Source organism: Mesoplodon densirostris, chromosome 2, assembly GCF_025265405.1.
Source record: "Mesoplodon densirostris isolate mMesDen1 chromosome 2, mMesDen1 primary haplotype, whole genome shotgun sequence".
Classification (NCBI taxonomy): Eukaryota; Metazoa; Chordata; class Mammalia; order Artiodactyla; family Ziphiidae; genus Mesoplodon; species Mesoplodon densirostris.
This window is the reverse complement of record NC_082662.1, coordinates 39,931,579-39,950,725: the sequence shown is the minus strand read 5'-3', so window position 1 is coordinate 39,950,725 and position 19,147 is coordinate 39,931,579. Positions and strand designations below refer to the sequence as shown.

At 55.6% G+C, this 19,147-nt stretch overlaps 2 protein-coding genes across 2 annotated transcripts; both read left to right on the top strand.

The window, feature by feature from the left end:
• The first annotated feature begins 3,229 nt into the window (after positions 1-3,229).
• Positions 3,230-5,940, top strand: KNCN (kinocilin). Its single transcript, XM_060083175.1, has 3 exons — positions 3,230-3,380; positions 4,992-5,066; positions 5,861-5,940. Exons 1-3 carry the CDS (start codon positions 3,230-3,232, stop codon positions 5,938-5,940), a joined length of 306 nt encoding a protein of 101 aa, XP_059939158.1.
• Positions 5,941-18,613: 12,673 nt separating this feature from the next.
• Positions 18,614-19,147, top strand: TMEM275 (transmembrane protein 275). The gene has a single exon (XM_060084053.1). It carries the CDS (start codon positions 18,614-18,616, stop codon positions 19,145-19,147), a length of 534 nt encoding a protein of 177 aa, XP_059940036.1.

The window sequence follows — 19,147 nt, the reverse complement described above, 5'->3', positions numbered from 1 at the left end:
CTAGGCAGGCACCCTCCAGCCCTGGCCTCCCTGTCAGACAAAGAGATTTTGTGACAGAATTCAGCAGTGACTCACGGCCTAGCCACACTCTGGATCCGGGGGCCTGGAGGACCAAGGCTTCAGCTAGGAGGGCTCTGAGCGTGGGGATGGGGATGTGTGGGGTGGTCAGGCTCTAGAGCCTTGGGCTCCCATCTCATCCACCTGTGCCAGTAAGCTCATCACCCAAGGGCAAGCGTGCACTTTCTTTTTCAGAGCTGGTACGGCCAGTATTCAGGAGAGAATTGGCAAGTCTCCCTCTCTACATTTGTAATCAACAGAGGAGCAGGTGTCACAGGTTTCCAGTAGCCTTTAGTGACCCTCCTGTCACATGGGAACAACGCAGGCCTCAACTGATTCTTCTGAATACCATGTCTCCCTCTGATGATGGGGTTGCCAATTCCTCCCACCTCAAATAAGATAATTTAGAGATGTGCTAGCGTACTTCCCAGCTGAGCGGGGAATCTGGACGTTGGGTTCCATCATGGACTCTGAAGCCGTCCTTCCCCCTCCCCATGTCTTGGTTTCCCCATCTGTTCTGGAAAGGAGCTGGGAGGTCCTGTGATCTTGTAACTGATGGTGGCTTAGTGCATCTCTCCTCCATATGCTCTGCTCTGCCCCTGTGCCCTGAGGGATTTACAGTGTCAAAGGAAAACTCTAATTTAGAATTTGTCTCCAGTTTTTAGAGGTCAGGGTGTTCTGGAATCTGAAACTCACCATGCGCAGGCACCCCTGACTCTGGCCCCTGCCATCCCCATCCCCATTCACCAGATGAGCAAAGTGAGTCCCACAGTGCAACGTTCCCACCTCGGAGATGTGGCCGGGGAGCCTCTGTCTTGCTGATGATATGGGAGCGTCGCCCTCAGCCTGACACCAGGAGAGGAGCCGGCACAGGCCCTGCCCGGCCAGAGTTATGCAAACACTTAATAGGGGCCGGGGGCATGGTGGAGGGTGTTCAGGTTCCCAAAGCTTCATGTCTCAGGAACACGTTTTCATGGACAACTATTTTGATGGCTCCTTCTAAAACTAGTCAGTGGGGGATAAATTATGTGTGACAGAGACATGGGTTGTCATTTGATGCCTAATTAGAGGAATAATCAGGCCTCATCCTGGCGAGAGGCACAGGGGATGTTGGCAGCAGCAGCTGTGGCTGGGACACCACCTCCAGGGCCTTCCTCGTATGGGGGCTGGGAACACGGCCCTGGGGCCCATCGGTGCTCTGCGGTCACCCCTCCTCTCTTCACACCTTTGAGTTCACACGTGTCCCCTCCCAGGCCTCACTCCGGCTTCCTGACAGGGCCTTCCCTCAGCTGAAGCTCAGTCAGATGACCCTGGCCTTCCCAGGACCCTACCCCCACCCAGGAAAGTCTCCTGTTAGAGACAGAGGTCCCATGGTGCCCGCGGCCCTCCTCTTTGCCAACCCAAGGTGGTCGTACAGGTCCAAGCCCTCCCTGAGCTCTGTCCTTGTGTCCAGAAGCCCAGCCCAGGTGCCCACTAGCCATTCAGTGGTGCTCACTCCCTGAACCTGTCCTCAGGGGGCTCACCATGTACAGAGGAGACAGAGTGCAGGGACAGGTGGCAGGCACTTCCGTGTGGGGATGCAGCCATCAGGTGCCATCAGGAATGGCTCTGCAGAGTTGGGGCTGCCCAAGCAGGGTTCTGCAGGATGAGGGTTCTCCAGATGGCAGAGGCCAGGTACACACTCAGCAGAAGGGCCGCAGAGGAGAAGGGGGGTGCCGGGAGCAGGAGGAGCTGTGGAGGCAGGTGGAGGCCAGAGGCCTTGGGCCTGGCTGCATCGGATGGCAGACATGGAGCGGAGAGACTGGAGATCTAAAGAGAGGCCAGTGGGGCTGGTGATGGGACCCTGGGAACTGTGCTGATTCATTAACGGCCAGAGAATGCAGTTAGTGCTGAGGGCTAGCACTGGGGTGCGGGGCCAGGCTGGGCTGGGTTACCGCTGCCCGGCCTTGACTTGGTGGCTTCTGCAAGTAGGTCAGACAGGCTGGGCACAGCTCAGCCCAGAGGTCAGGAGGCGCCGGCGTTGCCCCTGTCTCCTGACCCCGACTGCTGACACCCAGCCCCTGCCAGTTCCTCTTCCCAACCCTAGGCCCCTAGCTTGCATGTGTTTCCTCCCACCCCTGCACCCACCACTGTTCTTCCCTGTCAGCCCCCCGCCCAGGATCCCAAGGCAGATGGAAGGGCTCACCTTCTCAGCCCACTGGCAACTGAAAGGACGCCTACCTGAGGAGAAGAGAGTCGCCTAAGATCGTCCTCAAACTAGGACCTCTCAGCCCTGCCTGGGGGCCCAGAGGTTGATGGGAGCGGGGAGGGGAGAGAGGCGGGGTTAGCGAGGGGACTTGGAAGGACCCTCTCCCACTCCTCCTCCTGTCCCCATCGCTGTTCCTGTCTCCTGAGCCTCGTCCAGGTCTCCTTCCATGCCTCTGTCTCTCTCTGAGTCCCCAAGCAGAGGCCCCCAGGTGCACCTCCAACCAAAGGGACAGCAGAGTGGGTCCTGAGCATGTGGCCAAGGAGTCTCCTCACGTCTGTGACTGCCGAGCCGCATGTGAAGCCACCCACTCATCCTGCCCCGTACAGGACCAACAGTGGAACCTGGGCTGACTGCCCTAGTGGGCCTGTGGGCAGCAGCTCACATTGCAACCTCATAAATAACTCAGCACCTCCTGCCGCCTGCATCTCTGAGGAAGCCTCGTCCTCTGGACCACTCCCCCCTCCCACCTCCATTGCTTTAAACTTTAATAGGCCGAGGCTCAGTGGCAGCTGAGCAGGCTCCAGGGAGCTGGGGCAGGAGGTCCTGGGCAGGGGAGCTCGGGCTGAGCTCTCCCGAGAGGAGGCTGACAGGGCAGGACCCCGTGGGGCAGTCCCAGCTCTCCAGAACTCTGGCAGCCAAGGCAGGATGTGACCAGGCAGAAGTTCCAAGAGTGGCTTCCAGCTTCAGGGGCCTTTAGGGGAGGAAGAGTAAGCTGGGGCGACCTGGGAGAGATCCTAGCTAAGACTATTGTCGGATAGGGTTGCAGATAAAGCCAAGGGTTACCAGCCCAGAATCTTACTGCCCAGAAACTCCCTCCCTAAAGGTGGAGCTCCAGCAAGGAGACATCCGAGAGGACTGAGACCTCCAGGGCTCTTCGGGGGAAAAGGCTCCGCTGGCTGGAGACTGTGCCCCGGGTGGGCCTGCATGGACATCCCCATCAGCAGCAGAGACTTCCGCTGCCTGCAGCTGGCCTGCGTGGCCCTCGGCCTGGTGGCCGGCAGCATCATCATTGGTGTCTCCGTGTCCAAAGCTGCAGCTGCCGTGGGTGGAATCTTTATTGGTGCCGCTGCTCTGGGTGAGCAGGTGCTGGGCTCGGAGAGGGAGCCGGGGCCATGGTCAGGTGAACGAGAAATGGAGGCAAGAGCTGGGTAATCAGGAATATGGTTGGGGAGGATGGAAGCAAGAGGTGTGAGCAAGGCAGCCATGGGGGGCACAGGGAGGGAGAGGGAGATTGGGGTGAGATTCCTGCAGTGCACTGCAGGGGTCAGGAGGTGTGGAGGAGGCGCTGGCGACCACCTCTTGGGCTACTCCAGCTCCGGCTCCCAGTCCCAAGCCCTGGGCTCTTGGGTTAGTGTGGGACTCATAAGCCTGCTGGGGCTGAGTTGATGGGGGGCAGGTGGAAGAGGACAGAGTTCTCTGTGGGACCCTCCTTGAGCCAGGACAGGATCCAGCTCAGAGAGAGGGCTTCCTTTTCTTTTCCCAAATGTCACAGCAGCAGATCTGTCTGTCCAGCCATCTATCCGTCTATCTGGGCCAGTCCCACTCACCTCCCCACAGCGGTGTTGGGTACCATCCCTCGCCCCACTCCGCCACCCTGGGCCACAAGCAGAACCAGAAGCACGAGGCTGGTGGGCTCTGGGCATCTGTACCTGCGAACTCAGGCCAAGGGCCACAGACCCTTGGGAGTGGGCGGAGCAGGACCCGCTCTTCTGCTACCCCCTCCCCAGGTCTGGGTGAAAAGGAGCACATGAGGAGCACCCCCAGTCCTGCCCTGGGGGCCCTAGGGGAGGGTGGGGCATCAGAGAGTTGGGGAGTGTCAGTGGGCCCATTTCCAGCCAGCTGGGAAGGAAGAAGGCCAACCTGCTCATCACCTGGGCAGTGTGGAGCCGGGAGCCTGGGCCTTCACAGCCTGTAGCCCCTTCCGCAGAAGGCACTGCTCCCCAACCCCTCCTGGGGCCGGGTATTGGGGAACCTGCCACGCACACACTCACAGGCTGCATTTACACACCCACAGTCCCAACCCTGCCACTGGGGTTCCTCCCATGCTCACCCATAATCCACCCCCAGGCTCACAGCCCACAGCTTCACGCAGCTCGGACTAAACAGCCTCCCTCCCCATCACGGAACCCCTCTGCGTCTCTCTTCTCAGGGCTCCTCGTCTTGGCCTACCCCTTCCTGAAGGCTCGGTTCAACCTGGACCACATCTTGCCTACGATAGGTGAGTCCTCTCCCCGGCCCCCAGCAGACCCCCCTGCCAAGGACTGGGTGAGACACTTTGTTTGTAAGTCTGTGGCCCACTCTGCAGTGGAGCCGAGCCCACATGTGTCGCTGGTACTGGCTGCGTGTGAGACCTTAGGACCCTTGTACAGCTCCCCTCCTCTTCTCAGCTCCCCACATACGTGCTCCCAGCTCCATCAATCCTGTGGGGCTACGTATCCCTGGGTCTCCCCGGGACCTCCACCTCCTTAAAAATCTGCCACCTTCTCCTTCCAGGGCCCATTTCTTCCACCTTCGCTCCTCTCCCCAGATCAGCTCAGATCATGTGGGAGACGTAAAGGAATGTAGTGGAGCAAAGACAGCAGCAGGGATGGAGAGTAGACAACAGGAAGGACTTCCCTTCCCAAAGCTGGACTTGACCTGAGAATGGCTTGGTAACCAGGGGGCTTGGGGTGGTCTCATCCTACAGGGAGCCTGAGAATCCACCCCCAGCCAGGGCCAGACCACGGGGAAGGAAGATCCAGCGCCAATGGTAATAAAGAAGGTAAGTTCCAGAAATCCCAGAGCCCATCTGCCATCTTCCCCCTCTGGGTACACAGCTCTGTGGGGCCCCAGAGAAACCTTGAGGGAAGTGCAGAGGGGACTTCTCCAATCACAGGGAAGCAGCAGCGTTGGGTATTTCTTCCATGAGCTTAGTCAAAACCCTTCTTGCTCCCAGCTGAGCTCAGCTCCTCTGGTCCCCAGGGTTTCTCTGTCAGGCCCAGCATGGCACCACACTGCCCCCTTCCCTCCCCTAGGCCCCATGCCCGCTTATTTTCTCACTCTCCTCTCCCATTGTGGAATCCAACTCTCAGAGCTGGTACCTGAAACTGGGCATCTCCCTCCTCCCTCATCCCCACACACTGGAAGATGCCAGAGCAAGAGTTTCTCAAAGACGCCTCCACCCTCAGTGTCTGCAGCCAGTGGCAGTGCTTAGTGCTCAGCAGAAGCTTCCATTCCAGACACCCTGCCAAGCACTTTACATGTGTTAATTTGTTTCATTCCCAGAACAGCCATATGAGGCAGGTGCTATAATTAGCCCCACTTTATATATGGGGCAACTGAGGCACAGGGAGATTACGTGAGGCAGCCGGGAAGTGGTGCGGCCAGAAACCAGGCCTTCAGCCCTGAGTCCTGCCTCTAACACCCACATCATGCTGCTGTCCTCCAGAAGGGCCACTCTGACAATCCGCGCCTCCCTCCCTCCCCATTCTAGCCCGCTCTGACCCTGGGTCCCTCTGGGTGGCTCTGACCCGGGACCTGTCTACTCAGCAAGCCCTGTCCTGGTCTCTCCCGCAGGAGCCCGCAGCAGCCTGTCCACCGTGAGCAGGACCCTGGAGAAGCTGAAGCCAGGGGGCCGGGGGGCTGGGGAGGGCTGAGGCAGGGGCTGACGGGCTGCCCCCTGCCCTGCCCTCTCTTCCCACCTGCTACCCCAATCTCAGAGCCTGCCTGGGTCCAAACCAGAGATGAACCAGGTCCTGGAGATGCCAGACTTGCTTTCACCAAGGCCACTGGAAATGGATTCCCTGTGGTGGGGTGGGGCCTGGACCACGGTGTCTCTGGTTTCAGGCTCTTGACCTGGATTTTCTCTCTGAACTGCAGCTCGGCTTTCTTCCCTTTTTGATCTACTGGTTGGATCCTCTGGAATTTGGGGCCCAGTGATACCCCAGTCTCTTGCTCCAGCCTGGCCAGGGAAGTGAACCACAGGCTTACAGGAACCACACTGGGTCTGGGCCTGGCCCTGGGCCTCAAGAACTCACTGGCTGCATAGAGGGCCTGGACCAGACTCCCCTGAATATCAAAAGCTCCAGGCAGCTCCTCAGGAATGGGCCCTGAGCAGCAGGGAACCAGACAGCGGCATAGCCTAGAAAAACAAAATGGTCGCTGCCTTGACAGGAGCCCAGGTGACGCACGGGCCTGGAGGCTTCCAGGAGGAGGTGTCTCCTGAGCTGAGCCCTGCGCTGAGACTCTTGGGGTTTGACTCCACTATTTAAGGCTTTTCATGATCTGACTGCAAACAAGACCTCCAGCCTTCCTCTTCTCCCCACCCTCTCACTGCTCCTGACCATCTAAACACGTTGCAGCTCCCAAGCCTTGGCTTGTGTTCTCCTGGATGCCCCCCACTCTCTGCCTGTCAAATCCCCCATCCTTAAAGGCCTCCTTCCAAGTGTCCCCTTAACCACAATGCCCTCCTCATCCTCTTCCACCAGCCTCTGTCTCCCTCTCTCGACACCCTCCAGGCAGGTTGAAGTTTTCTTTTTCACAAAACAGTTACGAATCCTGTTTAAACCTACTGTCTATTGCCCTTTTCCAGTTACCATCAGGGTGCACAGTAAGTGCTCAATAAATGTTAAATGGCTTAAATTTAGTGGAAAAACAATTCCCTAGGCTTTCCCGGGAGAGCCACTTCAAGTCTACACATGTGGTCAGGGTTTGGAGCCAGGCTGTGCAGGAAACATTGCTCCTCCCTCCACGCCACTCCTCATACACCTGCGACCTCAGGGTGAAGCAGAGCTGTATGACCTCTGTGGGGACATCTTCTCCACTGGACCTCTGTCCTGGTTGGTGAGCAAAAGACAAGCTAGGAAGAGTCTCATTCTTCAAGAATCAGTGCAGATGACACCTCTTCTTGGAAGCCTCCCCTGACTTCTCTGTGCTCCCACAGCCCCAGGGCTCCCCTCCAGCACAGCTCCCAGCACTCTGAGTGGCCTCTGTCTACTTCCCCCTCACGAGAGTGGGGGCGCTGAGGGCCAGGCACGTGGAAGGTACCCAGTGGATGTTGGAAAATCACACCAAAAGCAGGAGAGAGCACCCCATTGTACAGATGGGAAAGCTGAGGCCCTGCAGGAAAAGGACTCATGAACTCCCATGGTGAGAGATTGTCCCAAACCTCGCATCCAGGCCTCTTCTCCTCCCCACCTACGGCTCTACCCTCTGCTGTCCTCTACACAGGCCCCAGGGACCAACTCCCTGACCACAGTGGGACAAACCTCCATGGATAGAACAAATTTCACAAATGCTGGTGGGCTGGGGAGACTTTTGTTCCTCCAGCCCGAGGGAAGTCAGTGTCCCCCTCCTTGCATTTCCCTCCTGCCTGCTCCCTCTCCCTTCTCCAACAATAACTCAGGCCTGGTTTCCTTGATCAGTAAGGAAACGCTTCCTCCGGTCCATCTTCATCCTCACCAGCAGCACCCCAAAGAGATGCCTAGGGGTGGATGGGGTGGAAGTGGGGAAGATGGTGTCTGAGCTGTAGGGATTGTGGTCCCCCCCCCTCGCCCACCATCAACCCTTCCCAGCCATGATCTCCCCCAGGCAGGGCTATGGTATCCCAGATGCCTGGACAGAGCAGCATTGGGCATCAGAGCGGATTAAATTAGGAAATGAACACGTGAAAAGGCAAGAGCTATGTCCTTTGGGGAAGAACTGGGTGGGGCTCCAAGGACCCTTGAAACTCTGGGAGTTCTCAAGGCCTGGGCCTGTTTCCTCTCTTTCCCCTGCCATGGGCTTCCTGAGAACTCCCTTCCCCCAGTCCAGGTGAGTGTCCAGATACCTCCTCCCCAACTGCATCTCTACCCCTGACCCCCACCCCCTTCACCTGGTCCCAGTAGTGGCCGTGTGGAGACACATGACTTCTCCCCATCCATGCTTTGGAAGAAGCTGAGGTTGGGCCAAGCAGGCAGGGGTGGTGTGGTGGGTAGTGTTAGGGGAAAGCGCCCTCTCCCCTCCGAGCAGGTCCGGAACCCTCCATTCAGCGTGGGGGGTGGGGGAACGGGGACAGGGACAGGGACAGGTTATAGGACAGCAGTCTGTTCAATAAACGAAATCAGTTCTATCCAATAGCCCTGTTCTGACCTCAACTGTGGATGTGACTAGCCAGCCTTGGGCTGGGTGCTGAGACTATACCAAAGGTGGGGAGTGCTTGGTCCAGACAGCCCCCTGGAAGTCACATTCCCACTGGGCCAACCTGGAGGACTGACCAGGCTGGAGCTGGAGTCTAGGGATAAGACTCACATACTGGTTCAGCAACCCCCCTCCCCCCTCCAGGGCCTGGGCAAGAGACTGTGAGGCCTCGAGCCTCAGTTTCTTCATCTGCAGATGGAAGATGAGTGGTCCCTCCCAGGCCACAGTCAGGATGAAGGTTGCCTGGCGCGTGGTTCACATCAGGGCAGATTTATGAATGGATGAGTGAATGAATGAAGAGGGGGTTGGAGATGCTCCTCCAGCTGAACTCCCCCAGGTCCTGGAAAATCAGCGCCTCAGACTCCCACCCAGTCCTCGCCAACACAGTCCAGCCTGGAGGCAGGCCAAGCACTCCCTCCCCGCTCCCACCCCCGAAGAAACCCCTACAAATCCCACCAGGAGCTGTATAAGGGGCTCGTGGCCACACTTGTTTCTAGGATGCAGGATATGTGGAGGGTGATTGGAGAAGGGTTGCTGAAAACAAGCCCCATCCCCGGAAAAATCTTCCTGCTCTCACCGCTCCACCCCCCTCCCATCCGCCCCCCAAGCCCCACCCCCGCCCAGGGTTGGGAATCCGCCAGAAACTGAAGACAGAGCCAGTGAGACCTACACCCCTCGCTCTAGAGTGAACGGCAATGTGTCCATCCCGGACTCACGAAGTCCAGACTGAAGAGTGTGTGGGCGGCTGGGAGTTCATTGCCAGGCGCTTGAAAAGCATTAAAACCTAGAGGCGGGGAGGGGAGAAGGGCGGTGCGGAGCCGGAGCCAAAGAGAAGAGAAGACTTGGTGGGAACGCTGATCCGTGGGGCGTCAAAGGGAGCCGAGGGGCCGCAAGGAAGCTGAGATGGGCGCTCTGAACGGCGCAGCCCACAGCCAGGGTCCTCCCGGCACCTCCGGGTCCCCGGGAGCTGCTCCCTGGAGCCCCTCCGCCCTCACGCCCCCGCCCACCCGCTAAGCCCGGGATCTGCAAGCCACCAGCCAGGTGAGTGAGGGGGGCCGGCCGCCGCTCCCCCCAGCACCCCCCTCCAAGTTGGCACCCCCCTGGCTGCCCTCCTCTGTAGGGATCCTTCCTCCCCTAGGGGTTCCCGGGGGCAGGTCCGGCAGAGAAGTGTCCACTGGACCGGCTTAGGCAAGTGCAAGCTACAGGCACGTTGGAGGAGGCTGGAGGGAGGGCAAGGGGATGAAAGGAGAAGGGAGACGATGGGGAGGGTAGCTTTAGGGTTGGAGGAGATACTCTATATCCAGCCCTAAACCCCAGGGGAACTGAGTAGTGCCCAGACAAGAGGTCAAGCACCTGTAGCCTTGAGCACAGTTCTCTGAAAAGAGACGAGAACGACAGAGAGGGAAACAGGAGAAGGGGGACACACAGCACAGAGAGGCTGCCTTGGGCCCCTCTGCTTTACCCTGATCCCTCCCCCATCTTTAACTCAGTAAGAATCTGCCCTAGAATCCACCTGCAGTCCCCACCCCACAAGCTGTCCACCACACCCTCCCAAGACCCAAAGTGAGGAGGGAATGGGGAGAAGTGGGCACAGAGCGACTTCAAAACCAAGAGACAGATAAAGGCAGGCCGCAGTGGCCCCTCTGACCTTAACCGATTGTCTAACCAATATTTCCTGGGCACCTGGGGAGACCCAGATACTCCAGTGGGGATGTGGCAGCAAACAAGGTGGATATAATCCTGGTCCTCAAGGTAGACCAGTGGGGGATACAGACCTGGACACAGCAGTTCCCCATCACCGAGGCAAAGGAAGGCTTCCTGAAGGAAGCGATGTCCCAGCTGCGCTCTGACGGTTGAGCTGGAGTTAGCCAGGTGAACGTAGAGGCAACAGGAGCAGCAGCGTGGCCACCCGACAACACCTGGTGAGTTCTGCTCCGCTCCAGCAAAATCTAGAGGGCTGCCTGGAGGGAGCTAGGGCTGGGAGAGCCCAGGAGGGGTTTCAGCAGGGAGCGATGGGGGAGGAGAGTGGAGTGGGGCAGCAGTGAGACTAGAGAGGAAGGGATGGGTTCTAGACCGCTGGAGGGAAGAATCTGCAGGGCTGGAGATGGACTAAATTGGAAATGTGGGAGGGAGAGCCTGAGGGAGGAGGAGGTGCAAGGATGGAGCCAGGTTTCTGGCTGGGAGTCTGGGCTTTGTGGGAGAAGATGAAGTTTAATGGGCTTGTTTCCAACAGGAAGAGAATGTTCCCAGGAGGGAGCGTTCAGGGGTCCAAAGCTGTGGAGAGGTCAAGTTAGCTAAGGACTGAACTGTCCTCACTGAGTTCAGCACCGAGGAGGTGACTGGTGGCCCTGGAGCTAGCGCCTTGGGAGCGCGGTGGCACAGAAGAGCGACGGGAGTGGACTGACCTTTGAGAAGCGGGTACAGTAGGGAGGGCAGACAGTGCTCTCAAGATGCAGCCAGGTGTGGGGGAGGTGGGGGCTTTGTTTGGTTTCAAGAAGGAGAGGCTGGAGTGCCTCCAGGAGGTGCAGGCACGGTGAGAAGGGCTGAGCACTGACTAGGAAGGGGGACGTTCCCCGGGAGCCTTGAGGGCCTGAGCCGCGCCAGAGACAGGGATGCATGAGGGCCCTGCTGACCAGATGGTGATTTTCTTTTCACCTACAAAGCTCAGCAGTTTGGGTACAAACGTGGAGGAGACAGAAAGCTGGACTGATGCAGGGTCGAGGCATCACTGGGCAGCTTTGGCAGAAGGGTAAAGGAAGAAGTTGCAAGACAAGGTAAACTGCAAGAGGGTAAGCGAGGTAAGGCAGTGGGGGTTCTCGGGTGGAAGCAGAAAGAAGCCGAGGCAAGAGGCTCACAGAGAAAATGTAGAGTTCCAGGATTGCATTAGATCAGAGCACTGTTACAGCAAGAGGCTGCGGAGTCGTGGTGAAGAACACAGATTTAGAAGACACACAGCCTAGGTCTGAATCCCAGCTCTGTCACACATTATCACCATGTCCGTGACCCTGGGCAAGTGATTCAACCTCTCTGAGCCTCTTTGTCCCCATCCAAAACTGGAGATGGCAATAGCATCTATCTATAGGGTTGTCACAGGGCTTAAGTGAGTTAATAATATAAAGGGCTTAAAACAGTGTTTGGCACATAGTAGGTGCTGTGCAGGTGTTTCTGTAGTGGTAGCAATGGGGTTTAGTCAAGAGTAGGATGGCTGGGTTTCTCAGAGGTGGAGGGATTCAGGGTGATGACAGGGGTGGTGAGGTCCTTGGGGTAACGAGGGGGAGCATAGTTGGGGTGGAACGGAGGAACTGGGTGTTGGAAATGAGGAGCCAAGGAACGAAGAGGGTGCAGGGTGGAGCGGTCATGCAAAGGATGCTGAAGTCCCTCAGGGGACTTGGGCTGGAGGAGAAAGCGCCTCCCAAAGCCTTGGAAGGAGGTGGGCAGGAAGGGCGGTTCCACTGCAGCCAATCTGCAGTCCACCTCCACGCTCTCAGGCAAAGAGAAGTCTCCAGAGGTACCGCTGCTGGGCAACAGCTTCTTTCTACCAGATAGGCAGGCAACTGAGAGTGTCCTTCTGTCTGGCTATGTGTTGGCCTGTGTTTGCAACTCTCAGTGTGTAATGCATCTGTGTGTGAGTTTCTTTTCCACTGAGTGTACACGTGTGATGTGTGTGTGTGCACATGCACTCAGGGACGAGGATCATGGGGCCCAGGTGTCAAACGCAGGAGCTGGGAAGCCACACCTCCAGATTTCACTCTCTTCATTCTCTTGTTTCCAGCCTGGAGAATCTGGGTGAGCCCCATGTGAGAGAGAGAGAGAGAGAGTGTGTGTGTGTGTGTGTGCGCGCACGCGCACGCTCTCTCGCATGTCTATTGTCCGGGCAGAAGTAGGGGAGCCGTGGGATTGGCTAGGGTGGGGGTGGTGGCAGCTTCGGGGGCTCCCAGGAGGCAGAATTCAGTTGGCAGAAGCTGAGAGCTTCCAGGGTAGTGAACAAGCTGGCACTGAGTAATGGTGATGTGGGAGGTTCCCTGAGGATGGGGGTGGAATGGAGGGTGGTGGATGGGGAGCCCAGGGGAGGGGGCTGGCCCAGACTTTCTGGGACTGAAGGGGAACAGAAGGGCCAAAGCTAAGGAAAACAGAGGAGTTCACAGTGAGGGGAAAGAGCTCAGACTGAGCAAATGAGGGACTCAATCTCACATGGAAGACGGGGGGCTGGGACCAGTGCCTGATGCTTGGACCGAAGCCCCAGCCCCCTTGCCCAGAGGCTCTTGGGCCCTTGCAGCAGGAACCTGGGACCAGGAGGCCTGGCAGCTGCCCCTGGTCAAGTAACTGCTCTAGAACAACACAGACATCCCAGATTCAGGGACTGGGTGGGTCAGGCTGACCTGAGGGGCTACAGACGGAGACCCCCTCTCTAGGAGCTCTGCATCCACCTATGGAGGACCATCCTCCCTGGGCCCCAAGCTTGTTGATGATTGGCTGGATAGTAATAATCAATTACTAATTTTTTAAATAATCAAATATCTCTATACCTTCCGTAAGCAGAAATTCTGGTGTAGCAGAAACAACATGGCTTTTCAATCTGACAGAACTGGGTTCAAATCCCAGCTTTACCTATCACAACTGAGTAAACCAGGGAATGTTCTTCACCTCTCCCAGCCTCAGTTTCTCACTGTGAACTGGGTTCAGGATGGCAACAGCTCACGGGGTCATAGTAAAGATTAAATGTGTGAGTGCAGGGAAAGTGCTTAGCACAGAGTTGCTGTTCAACGTGAGCGCCCATCTCCCCAAAATCAGAGCTACCCCCCCACCCCACCCCCACCCTGAACAGCAGAGCATCAGGTTACTTCTGCAGGGCAGGGTGAGGGGAATGACTTAATCCCAGCCCAAAGCAAAGAACAGCCATATTACAGATAAGTGTACAGTTTTTTTGAGATCTTTTGCTATATTGGCAGTAATTTCTGATTGGTTTCCATGTCCACCTTCACAAACCACCAGCAGCAGGAGGACAGATTCAGAGACAATAATCTGGTTAAAGCTCTCCCTTTACATTCAGCAGCTGAGGCCCAGAGAGGGCCCCTGGCCCTCCCAAGTTGCCCAACCAGACCAGAGTCAAGAATACTGGTTATCTGAGGCCCAGGCCCTAGTGTCTGCCTCTGCCCCAAACTGCTTATGGCCTGGACTCCCAAATAGAGTCCACAAGGCCTCACAGGCCAAGGCAGGGCAGGGGGGACTCTGGCTGCCTGACCAGGGTCTTGAGCAGCTGAATAGCAATGGTCAGAGCGAGCCCTGGCTTTGTGGGAAAAGGCCAGGTTCTAGTCTAGCTTGGCCACAGACTCCCTCCATGAACTTCCTCACTCCTAGCCTCAGTGTCCCCCCTCTGTAGATGAAGGAATTGAACGAGATGATCTTTACAGGTTCAGCAGCTTGTGGTGCTCACTAAAGAGAAGGTTCCAATTCTAAAACTCAAGATTCAGAGCAATGACCTTCCCTCCTGCTCAGGCAATGGGGTTGAAGACTGGCCTTGGAATGAGGTAGAAAGGGTTTGAAGGGATATTTGAAGGGATATAGCAATAGCACCAACTCGGAGGGTCCTGCTTCTGAAATTAAACACTCCATCCTAGAAGTGACGAATGTCACAATTCATTGGCTAGGACTAGTCACACAGCCCCACCTAATCACAAATTGGCCAGAAAGTGCAATCATAACATGTGTTCAGAAGGCGGGAGTACCAAAAAGATTTAGTGAACAGCACCAATGACACCCAGAGCAGAGCAAGCCAGAGCACTCGCTACTAAAGAGTATCCAACAGCCCCAGCTGGAGGGCCACAGTCCACCAGATGGAAATGGTGTTGCAGACTGAATTGCAAGAGCTGAACGACCTCAACACCTCACCCCTGCGTGCTCCAGATCCCAATTAACCAGGGTGGAGGCAACTTCAGGAATCAGCCCTTAGCCTGTTCTCTGCCTGGGGTGGAGACTCTGGGAGTAGTCTGTCTTCCAGAGTCAGTTCTGACTCCCAGGAGCAGGTAAGAATCATTCGTTGGCAATTAGCCCCTGTAAGCTCAGCCCTTGGACAGGTATTTGCTTTAGCTGAACTGAGTGTTCTAAGCCAAGGAAGGAGCAAAGTGAGTTTACCTTCCTTAAGAGACACACAAAACACACCCTGTCCTCCTCTGCTGTTGATATTTGAGCAGCATAAGTACTGATTACAGGAGCTTATCTACAGAAGCCTGTGCCCTGTGCTTCTGTCATTCAACAAGCACTTAGCAAACCTAGCGCTATACTGGGTTGAGAACTCAGGCTCTGGTGTCAAGACACCAGTTTTCAAATCCTGGCACCACCACTGCCACTCAATGGTCTTGGGAAACTTGAATCTTTCTGTGTCTCAATATCCTCATACACAAAATGGGGATATGACAATAATACTTAATCTCATGCTGTGAAAATTAAATTAGATGTTATTGCAAAGTGCTCAACATAACACAACTAACTTGGTTAGCAATCTGAAAGTGCTAATTTCAGATTCTCATCTAGACTTGTTTATGGCTAAGAAAGCCTAGCTTGTATCAGACCAACTCACTCACTGAGGGTAACTAAAAAGGCTGGACTAAACATTTAAGAAATCTGTTTAAAGGCATGGGAGAGCTACCAAGGCAGTAAGGACCTGAGGGGCCAAGATCTTGGAGAGAAGAGAAATAATATTTTATTTCACTGTTTCCCTTAAGGCATTTTCCAGTTTGTAGGGGGCAGTGGCCATGGAGTTGGGAAGTCAAAATTGGAATTTAGGGCTTAAAAAGGGGAAAGGCCCTGTTAAACACCTCCAGCTTTTAGTTGGAGGCCCCAAAAGGCTATCCTCTGGGAGTACTGGTTAACCAGATATAGACCAGACTCAGGAAGACTGAAACACAGCTCCCAGTCAGTGCAGTCCCAGACTGGGCCTGTCCTTTCTTCAGCTGCATGTCAGAAGCAAAAGTAAATCTTCTCTAAAGGAAGATAACATCATCCAGGGCCTCAAGCTATCTCTACAATGTTGGGCGTTTAATAAAAAAATGATCTGGCATTATAGGACATAAGACTTAATGACCCAAAACCAAAAGCAATAAAACAGACAATAGAAACAAGAGATCCAGATGTTGGAGTTTTCAGACATGGACTTCAAAGAGTTTAATATGTTCAAGAAAATACATAAGAGGGAGTTTTTCAGTAGAAAACTGAAATCTATGAAAAAGAATCAAGTGGCAATACTAGAGCTGAAAAGTTATAACAACTGAAATTAAGAACTGAATAGATGGATTTTACAGCAGAGAAGACACAGGTGAAGAGAGGATTAGTGAACTGGATGACAGATTGGTAGAAAAATAGCCAGAGAGAACCAGGGCGGGGTGGGGGAGGAGGGCTAGAAAATACAGAATAAAGTATAAGAGATGTGTGGGACAATGTCAAATGGTTGAACATGTATGCAATTAGTTTTCCAGAAGGAGAGAAGAGAGAGGATAGGGGGAAAGATAATGGCTGAAAATTTTCCAAAACGGGCAAAAATCAAGCTACAGATTGTAGAAGCATCAGAAAGCCCACAAAGGATAAATACAAAGAAAATCTCACCTTGGCACATCATAGTAAAACTGCCAAAACCCAAAGATAAAGAGTCTTCTCTATAAGGGAAAAGAAAGGTGAGCCTTGGATCCTCTAGCCACCTAGGCCTCCCCTCCGCCCCCCAACCCTTGTCCAGTGTCAGCTTTCAGGAGTCTGCTGTGAGATAAGGTGAAAGGCCAGACAGAATCCCCTCCATCAGCCTCAGACAGAGCCTTCCCCATAGGAAGGACAATGTCAGATAATGATGAGGTACAGAAGGGGTGAAATTTGGGAATTTCACAGCACCTCCTGAGGGCAACAGGAAGAAAGTGTTGGGATTTATCTCCACATCAACACCAAGGGGATCAAACCCTTCTCTTTAAAATGAAGCACAACTGCATACGGTGTGAACTAGACCATGTGTTCTCTGATTCTGGTCTTCCTTTTAGTCCAGCCACTAGACCCAGATCAACTTCCCTCTCTGAGCCTCCATTTCCTCAGTTGTAAGATGTGGCTGTTAATAAGTATCAAGCAGGTGTATCATTCAGTGATGTCACGGATGTGAAGCTGCTTTAAAAACAGTAAATTGCACCCCTTCAGCGGTTGCTATTGCTGCCTGGCAGAACCAACAGCAGCAGATCAAAGATGGTTCATGCAAATATGGAGCTTCCTGAGGAATCTGTGGTTGGTAGATGCCCTCAAGGGTCAACACATGCTTTCTTTGCCAGGATTTGGGGATTTCTGAATTCCTGCCAGCTTACTGTGTCAGCCAGGAGCTTCTCGCTGGAGTTGCAGGAGAGCTGTCACCTCCCCTGGTGCCACCTCCCACTGTGATGCCAGGGGAGGAAGCCCTGTAGTCTTCACATTGGGCAGGCCCGGAGGTGGCCTCCAGACCCTCTGACCTGCTTGGGCCAAGCTGATTCCTACCTGTGTCCAGAGTGACAACCTGAGCTGCCCCTCCCCAGCACTAGGCCTCGTTTTCACACACCCCATCATCAAATTCTCTCCAACTCCTCAGTGTACAGGCTTTGGACTCAGGAAGGATAATTCAGGGCCTGTCCCTGAGGCACTTCCATCTGAGGGACAGACTAACTGTTCTGTTTCCAAACTTGACATGACTGACCCCCCCAGATCTGAGACCTTAGAGCCCCTTCTTTATCAGCCACCACTACAACATGACTCACATGGAAATCTCACTACGGCCTGCACTGTTCTAAGCACTTGATTTAGCTTACAGCATTTAGTTATCTCCACACCCTATCAGGTAGGTTCTCTTATTAGCCCCACATTACAGGTGTTAACACTGAAGCATAGAGAGTTAGGCCACTTGTCCAGGTCATGCTCCATTACTCATGCTCCATTACTCATCCAGCATGCTCCATGCCAACCAGTAGTCCCATCTAATTACTCCCCTCCCACCCCAACTCAGAGCCCTTTTCCGACACTTTTTCACAATTGTAACACAGCTCCATGGCTATGATCTCATCCTTTGAGGGCCTTAATACCTGTGATTTCATGTTATAGAGCAGAATTCTCAAATAGAAGTCTTAAACTCCCCAGACTCTGATGACATTACCCTTGCTTCTGTATGCATTCCCAGAATTATAGAATCCAGTGACAGATCCCACAACCAGATACAATGAGAAAATCCTAGAAAGGGATCCTAGTACCCAGTGATTGGGCTTTTGAGTCCAGGTTCAACACTAGACTCCTGGGGGATGGGATAGGGGTAGGAGTGAAATCTAATAGAATGCCCAGTCTGGGAAGGGCCCGGGACCTTGGGTCTGCTCCAGCCCAAGCCATGTCTCTTCTCACTGACCGTCTAAAACTTCAGGAGCTCCTCACTCTCATGTGGTCACTCACTCCAGGGCCTCATCTGATATTCGGGAAAGTTAATGTCATTGCTATGCCTATCAGAGCCTAAGGTGGTGACCCCCAGGCCAGGCAGCAGGTCATGAGGTCCCGGTCCCGGATATTGGGTAAATTGCTAGATCTCTCTGAGCTTCAGTTTCTTCTTCTGGACGAGCTGGGGCTAGACCAGATGATTTCTAAGGCCTCTAACACTCAAGGGAGGAAGCTGTCTAAGTCCCAAGAGCTGCCACCTGGCCTCTGATTAGAACTATTGATTATGATTATCACTCAGTGAGCACCTAGGCACTGTGCCGAGGACTTTACACCTATTTACTCACTTAATTAGCCCAAGAAGGCTTCCTGGAGGAGAGGAGGTGGAAGACCTGTCTGTCTGGAGGACATAAGGAAGTGGGGAGGGAAGGAAGACGGCAAGATTAGCCACGAGGAACTCCAGAGACCTGGTGGGATAAGGGAGTCTTCCCATGGGGGGTGAGCTGTTGCTTCCCAAAGGCAGAGGCAGAGATAGGGGCTGGCCAAGACGGCATGGCCTCCGCACTCCCAGGCACTGAATGTAGCCACAGAACGGAGAGTGGGGTTGGAAGCCCAGATGCCCTGCTGACCTCTCCCTTGATCTGTGCCCACAGGACTACTGTGAGCTGAGCCCCTGACATGTGGGCTGGCCGGGGCCGGCGGCAGGAGGGAGCTGGATGAGTGCCCGGAGTCCCCAGGCCAATGCCGCCCCCCGGAGAAGAACCAGGCACCCCGGCCCGGGCGCCCGCGGTCCGCGCTCAAGGCCGGCTGCCCGGCCCGCCGTCCCCGGCGCTGTTCTGCGCCTGCGGCCTGTGCGTGCTGCTGGCGGGCGTGAACGTGACGCTGGTGGGCGCCTTCGCCTCCTTCGTCCCGGGGCACAACGCGCCGCTCATCTTGGGGCCGGCGCTGCTCGTGCTGGCGCTCGGCTTCTTCGCGGCCTGCTGCGTGTATAGCCGCCGCCACGGGACCGCGCCCCGTTCGCGCTCGACGGCGGCCGCGGGTCCCTGCCAGGGCGGGGGCGGCGGGCGGGTGGCGCTGGAGATGGAGAGCAGCGAGCGCACGGCGCAGGACACCACGGCCGTGCAGCTCAGCCCCGCCGCCTCGGCCGCGTCGTCCGGCCGCTCAAGCCCCAGCCCCGGCCCCTTCGCCCTGGACGCCCCCGCGCCCGCAGCCGTCTACGCGCCGCACGCCGACGGGGTCCGGCTCGACCTGCCCCAGGAGCGCGTCGCCCCCTAG